General features: G+C 46.1%; 1 protein-coding gene across 1 annotated transcript; it reads right to left on the reverse strand.

Moving 5' to 3' along the window:
- Positions 1 to 3,902: 3,902 nt before the first annotated feature.
- LOC137287930 (uncharacterized) lies at positions 3,903 to 5,609 on the reverse strand. Its single transcript, XM_067820303.1, has one exon. The coding sequence runs from the start codon at positions 5,607 to 5,609 to the stop codon at positions 3,903 to 3,905; it is 1,707 nt and encodes a 568-aa protein (XP_067676404.1).
- Positions 5,610 to 6,895: the final 1,286 nt, after the last annotated feature.

The raw sequence follows: 6,895 nt of genomic DNA on the forward strand, positions 1-6,895 counted from the left end.
GGTACAAATCAATCACAATACCTACAACATCACTACTTGAGCTCGCCTGGGAATCTATAGAATTATGAGGACGAAACCATAGAGGTAAATGACTTGCAAAACGAACCAAAATATGACAGAGTCTTTCGCGTGAGAGAAAGTTGTCGCTATTTATACAGGCGTGCGTTAAGAAATTGACAGAAATGCAACATAGTGCAGTCAGAGCGTACAACCAAACACCCAGTGTACTGGTTGTGTTATCTCGGTCTTTGTGCGACAGTAGCCATCTTGAATCACCGCCTTCCGCCTCAGGCCAAACTCCGTCTGTAGTCAATGGCTTTGTGTGGAGCAGTGCGGAGTAAATCTGGTTAAACAAATCGTTTTGTTAATATCCACCTTCACGTTTTCCACCTATAAGTGATTCTATAGGTTTCAAGAGGTAGCGAGCGTGGAGCATGAGCGGATCTGCCGACGTACATCAGCCACCTGCCGTATGATCGCTCCAACTTGAAGTAGAACCGCAACATCACCAGTTATAGCAGTTTATTAAATATTAATAAAATATATTATCATTGAGTACCTACGTGAACTTTACTGTCAAGCAGAAATTTGATGGGAATCGCCCTGTGTACAAAAGGAGTGCTTTGTGTCATAAATAAATGAACCTTGTACATGCTCGACGTTCAACCCCGATGAAAGTTCAAAAGATGAGTTTGTGATTCATCGGCGTAAAAACTCGTCTCAGGTAAAATTTGTACACGCGCAGTGTAACAGTCTATTAACATGAAAAGTGTCAGAAGTTACAGGCGCAATTACTTGTCTATATTCGCATGAGACATTCCTGCTGAAGTGCATATATACTGACAGGAAAAAGAATGTATACGTTAGAATGGATTTAACAAATCAAAAGGAAAACGTTATTAAAGCCAAACTGGGCTTCAATTACAAAGATATGCCCGAAGCATTTCCTTGTTTTGAATTTTTCCATACGTTTCCGAGTTTGTTCTTTCCGATGAACAACTGATAAGCGAGTGAGCTTAGTTTTACACCACACTCAGCAATATTCCAGCTATGTGTCGGCGGTCTGTAAATAATCGAGACTGGACCAAGCAATCCAGTGATCAACAGCATGAGCATTGATCTGCGCAATTTGGAACCGATGACATGTGCCAACCAAGTCAACGAGTCTGACCACCCGATCCCGTTAATCGCCTCTTACAAGCAGAGTCGCCTTTTATTGCAAGCATGGGTTGGTGAAGGCCTATTCTACCCCGGACCTTCATGGGACAATTTATAAGCCTTTGCATGTGTTTATGATGGGTGGCAGACATGAGGAAGGGTGTTCTCATCGTTGTGAACACCGTTGTGTCATCCGTGTTTGATAATGACTCATAAGTACTGTTCATGATATACATCTAGTAGGAATTGTATCGTAGACTGCTCTAGGCAGTGATTTCTCATGGATGTTCAAAGTGTTCTGTCACTGCCATTGTCTGTCAACAGCCACAGAAGCAATGCTACTTCAGGTACGAAACACAACCTGGATACGCGTGTCAAAGACATCACCATTTGCTGTTTGCTACGTCACGATGGAACATGAGTATATACACTTTAGTTTTCCATGTAGCCTTTTATGTAAGTCTCTGGACATTTGATCAAGTGTTAATGACGGACAGGCAAGGGAAGAGGTTGATATGTATATCAACATTTTTTTAAAAAAATGACTAAAGATGTCTATTTCAAAGGGCACAGCATGTCCAAGAAATCTCATTAAAGTTTAGAATAAGTGGCAAGTCTCTATCTCCACAGTTTGATGCAGAAAGTCTTGGGTTCTTTTCATTATATTTTATATATTAATATTTTATGTGAGCAGTTTTTTCTGTGATATGTATTTATTTCAGGACTAGATGTTAGTCTACCGCGTACATAACTTTGTGTAATTTTAACATGACAACACCGAGCACTATGACCAGCTGAGTGTCTAAAGTAACAGAAATCACGAAACCCCTTTACGACGAGTCACCTTACGTCTCCTGACACATTTACAACACCTGTTAGTAGTCATTTCAATAATGACCATTGACACGAATAAAACAGATATATTTCGTTCACCCATTCCATTGTGTAATGATGACATGATTGACAAGAGTATGGTGATATATATCTATCACGTGATAATTACGTCACAGAGCTACGATAAAGACCCTTAGTGACCATTACCCACAATGCCTCGCGGATAATCAATTACACCAAGGCTTTGTATATATCACCAGAACTTGTAAAGCACAGGATTTGAATGAGGCATCATTTAGCATTGTCTGTTAGGTATTGTGTGAGTCCGTTCGATACATATGATTACGGGATTAGTCCCAATGAGGTGGGGTGTCACTGGCATGCAATGTGGCATTTGGCTTCGGAGGACAAAGTGGTGTTGTGGATTTATGATGTAATCGACACCCCAGTTGATGTAATGTACACGGGTGATGTACATTTCAACCCACATGTTTCGCGACTTGGATGCAAATTGGTCAGACGTAAATAGCGCAATCTTTTCAAACATCTGCAGATTTAATGCGGAATTACAAATAAATGCTTAAACACACCGATTAATGGTAAAACCTCCCGTGTCAGAACGGGAATACAGAACGGGCTGACAAAACGGAACAAAGAATGTCATTGACATAAACCTTCATTGCTGTTGCTGTACTGTGGAGAGAATATGGTTTTTCCAACACCATTTGGGGCAGGGGTGGCCTTGCTAGTGATTAAATGCTCGATCGCCCGTCACTCCGAAGATTCGGTTGATTTCTCACACGACGCACAGTTTTTGAAGCCCATTATCTGGTGTCCCCTGCCGTGATATTGGAATACTGATACAAAAAAACTCAAAAACTAAACAAATTCACTCAGTCTCACACCATCTTCATCATGTACAGAGGCGACAGGGTGGGTATCTGCAGTAAGATTATGCCCTCCCAACCCCAGCCTACCCGAATCAGAGGACCCGAGTTCAGCGGGTACTAGCGTAGCTTGTTTGGCGTTATGAAAGCATTGCGCTCAGTCAACCTCAACACTTCAACAACTAATGTTAGCACAGTTTCTCCTTCTACTTTATTGCTATCGGTCCATTGGTTACAGGTTCTGTTATTAAAATACACGTAGTCTGTCTTGTATTAGATTAGAAATCGGTTCAACTCAAGTCTAGAATGACAGCGCAAGTTTAGATTGCCTCTGAAATGAAGAATTGTTCTGGTCCCCCTGCTATTTCTTTTGTATACGTACATGTATATTTTTAAATAGTTCATTAACTATACCCAAGACTATGATTTTTTTCTACAACTGATCTCTCAAATCCGGATATTAGTTTTGCCACCAATATTCTATTCCTTCAGTCTCTACTCCTACCACCGTCATTACCACCTTGACAACCACGTCGTCCATTGCCATCTCTACTCCCACCACCGTCATTACCACCGTGACAACCACGTCGTCCACTGCCATCTCTACCCCCACCACCGTCATTACCACCGTGACAACCACGTCGTCCACTGCCATCTCTACTCCCACCACCGTCATTACCACCGTGACAACCACGTCGTCCACTGCCATCTCTACTCCTACCACCGTGACAACCACGTCGTCCACTGCCATCTCTACTCCCACCACCGTGACAACCACGTCGTCCACTGCCATCTCTACCCCCACCACCGTGACAATACACGTAGTCTGTCTTGTATTAGATTAGAAATCGGTTCAACTCAAGTCTAGAATGACAGCGCAAGTTTAGATTGCCTCTGAAATGAAGAATTGTTCTGGTCCCCCTGCTATTTCTTTTGTATACGTACATGTATATTTTTAAATAGTTCATTAACTATACCCAAGACTATGATTTTTTTCTACAACTGATCTCTCAAATCCGGATATTAGTTTTGCCACCAATATTCTATTCCTTCAGTCTCTACTCCCACCACCGTCATTACCACCTTGACAACCACGTCGTCCACTGCTATCTCTACCCCCACCACCGTCATTACCACCGTGACAACCACGTCGTCCACTGCCATCTCTTCCCCCACCACCGTCATTACCACCGTGACAACCACGTCGTCCACTGCCATCTCTTCCCCCACCACCGTCATTACCACCGTGACAACCACGTCGTCCACTGCTATCTCTACCCCTACCACCGTCATTACCACCGTGTCAACCACGTCGTCCACTGCCATCTCGTCCCCCACCACCGTGACAACCACGTCGTCCACTGCTGTCTCTACCCCTACCACCGTCATTACCACCGTGCCAACCACGTCGTCCACTGCCATCTCTACCCCCACCACCGTCATTACCACCGTGACAACCACGTCGTCCACTGCCATCTCTACCCCTATCACCGTGACAACCACGTCGTCCACTGCCATCTCTTTCCCTACCACCGTCATTACCACCTTGACAACCACGTCGTCCACTGCCATCTCTACCCCCACCACCGTGACAACCACGTCGTCCACTGCCATCTCTACCCCCACCACCGTCATTACCACCGTGACAACCACGTCGTCCACTGCTATCTCTACCCCTACCACCGTCATTACCACCGTGACAACCACGTCGTCCACTGCCATCTCTACCCCCACCACCGTCATTACCACAGTGACAACCACGTCGTCCACTGCTATCTCTACCCCTACCACCGTCATTACCACCGTGTCAACCACGTCGTCCACTGCCATCTTTTCCCCCACCACCGTGACAACCACCTCGTCCACTGCTATCTCTACCCCCACCACCGTCATTACCACCGTGACAACCACGTCGTCCACTGCCATCTCTACCCCTATCACCGTGACAACCACGTCGTCCACTGCCATCTCTACCCCCACCACCGTCATTACCACCGTGACAACCACGTCGTCCACTGCTATCTCTACCCCTACCACCGTCATTACCACCGTGACAACCACGTCGTCCACTGCCATCTCTACCCCCACCACCGTCATTACCACCGTGACAACCACGTCGTCCACTGCTATCTCTACCCCTACCACCGTCATTACCACCGTGACAACCACGTCGTCCACTGCCATCTCTACCCCCACCACCGTCATTACCACAGTGACAACCACGTCGTCCACTGCTATCTCTACCCCTACCACCGTCATTACCACCGTGTCAACCACGTCGTCCACTGCCATCTCTTCCCCCACCACCGTGACAACCACGTCGTCCACTGCTATCTCTACCCCTACCACCGTCATTACCACCGTGACAACCACGTCGTCCACTGCCATCTCTACCCCCACCACCGTCATTACCACCGTGACAACCACGTCGTCCACTGCCATCTCTACCCCTATCACCGTGACAACCACGTCGTCCACTGCCATCTCTTCCCCTACCGCCGTCATTACCACCTTGACAACCACGTCGTCCACTGCCATCTCTACCCCTACCACCGTGACAACCACGTCGTCCACTGCCATCTCTACCCCCACCACCGTCATTACCACCGTGACAACCACGTCGTCCACTGCTATCTCTACCCCTACCACCGTCATTACCACCGTGACAACCACGTCGTCCACTGCCATCTCTACCCCTACCACCGTGACAACCACGTCGTCCACTGCCATCTCCACCACTACCGCCGTCGTTTCATCATCATCTACTACTACTATTACTACTGCTGCTGTTGCTGCTGCTACTACTACTACTACTACTGCTACTACTACTATCTCTACAACTGCTACAACATTCCTACAACTACTACAACCATTAATTACAACTACTACTACTACAACCATTACTACAACTACAAGCATTACTACTACTACTACTGCTATCTCTACAACTGCTATAACCATTACTACTACTACAACCATTAATTACAACTACTACAACCATTACTACAGCTACAATCACAATTACTACTACTGCTACTACTACCATCACTACGAGCTATGAGTACAAGAACAATAATCGGGTACGTGATGACATCACTATCACTACAACCATCTTTACTGTTAAGATCGTAAATTACCAGAACCATGATCACCGTCTTCAACAACTTCCACCTCTGTCGCAGTCGTTACCGGCGTCCAGCGTTACTAGATATGTTGCTACAACCACTTCTACTACATCGACTACAACTGCGTCTACAGCAATATCTAGCACTGCTACCAGCAGTAGAGCTACAAACTGAAGTCTCTGTCGCTACCACAGTAATCAGTTTTCGCAATGCCGTCATTACATCTACTACTTTATTACATCTATCCACATCTCCCGTCACTGTCTCTAACGTTATATCCTTTAAAATCTCCAATGCTACAACCCCTTCTACCACCTTCAGCGTCATTACCTTCACTACCGTATCTGTTTATTCCACTGTAGCCGACCCGTGAAGGTCCGGGGATAGAATAGACCCGTGAAGGTCCGGGGTAGAATAGGCCTTCACCAAACCATGCTTGCAATAAAAGGCGACTATGTTTGTCGTAAGAGGCGACTAACGGGATCGGGTGGTCAGACACGCTGACTTGGTTGACACGTGCCATCGGTTCCCAATTGCGCGGATCGATGCTCATGTTGTTGGTCACTGGATTGTCTTGTCCAGACTCGATTATTCACAGACCGCCGTCATATAGCTGGAATATTGCTGAGTGAGGAGTAAACTTAACTCACTCACTCACCCCTCTGTAGCCATCTCGTCCCATGATGACAGGCATCTCTACCACTGCAAAGATTCTTTCTACTATTCAAACTACAACAATCTGAATCACCACAAGACCCGTGAAGACCCGGGTTAGAATTGGTCTTTCGCAACTCATGCTTGTGGCAAGTGGCGACTAGCGGGATCGGGTTGTCAGGCTCACTGACTTGGTTAATGCGTATCATTGTATCCAACTTGCGTGAATCGATGTGT

This window comes from Haliotis asinina, chromosome 6 (genome assembly GCF_037392515.1).
Source record: "Haliotis asinina isolate JCU_RB_2024 chromosome 6, JCU_Hal_asi_v2, whole genome shotgun sequence".
In the NCBI taxonomy this organism is placed as follows: Eukaryota; Metazoa; Mollusca; class Gastropoda; order Lepetellida; family Haliotidae; genus Haliotis; species Haliotis asinina.